The sequence below is a fragment of the Neopelma chrysocephalum genome, unplaced genomic scaffold (assembly GCF_003984885.1).
Source record: "Neopelma chrysocephalum unplaced genomic scaffold, ASM398488v2 Primary Assembly neopelma1_56954, whole genome shotgun sequence".
Lineage (NCBI taxonomy): Eukaryota > Metazoa > Chordata > Aves > Passeriformes > Pipridae > Neopelma > Neopelma chrysocephalum.
This window is the reverse complement of record NW_020903510.1, coordinates 1-401: the sequence shown is the minus strand read 5'-3', so window position 1 is coordinate 401 and position 401 is coordinate 1. Positions and strand designations below refer to the sequence as shown.

At 64.8% G+C, this 401-nt stretch overlaps 1 gene segment (V, D, J or C); it reads right to left on the bottom strand.

Moving 5' to 3' along the window:
• Positions 1–3: 3 nt before the first annotated feature.
• LOC113979169 lies at positions 4–320 on the bottom strand (the record flags this gene model as incomplete). The annotated part of the segment is given in 1 exon segment: positions 4–320. A coding segment is annotated over 1 exon segment (317 nt), but the record flags the coding sequence as incomplete, so codon positions are not given.
• Between the last annotated feature and the right edge of the window lie 81 nt (positions 321–401).

The window sequence follows — 401 nt, the reverse complement described above, 5'->3', positions numbered from 1 at the left end:
GAGGTTGTTCATCTGCAGCGTCACCGAGCTCTGCCCGTTGTCCCTGGGGATGCTGAACCGGCCCTGCACCGACGGCGCGTACTCAGTGTAACCATCATCGTCGATCCCAGCCACATATTCCAGCCCCTTCCCGGGGCTCTGGCGCATCCAGCCCATCCCGTAGTCACTGAAGGTGAAGCCGGAGGTGCGGCAGAAGAGCCGCAGGGACTCCCCTGGGGCCTTGAGGTGCCCCCAAATCTCCACCAGGGTCACGGCCCTCCCAGGCGGGTCTTGCTCCCCCGGCGCAAGTCTGGCTTCACCTTCGGCAGCTACGCCATGACCTGGGCCCGCCAGAGCCCCGGGAAGGGGCTGGAATTCGTCGCTGGGGTCAGCAAACTTGGGAGTAACACCTACTATGCGCC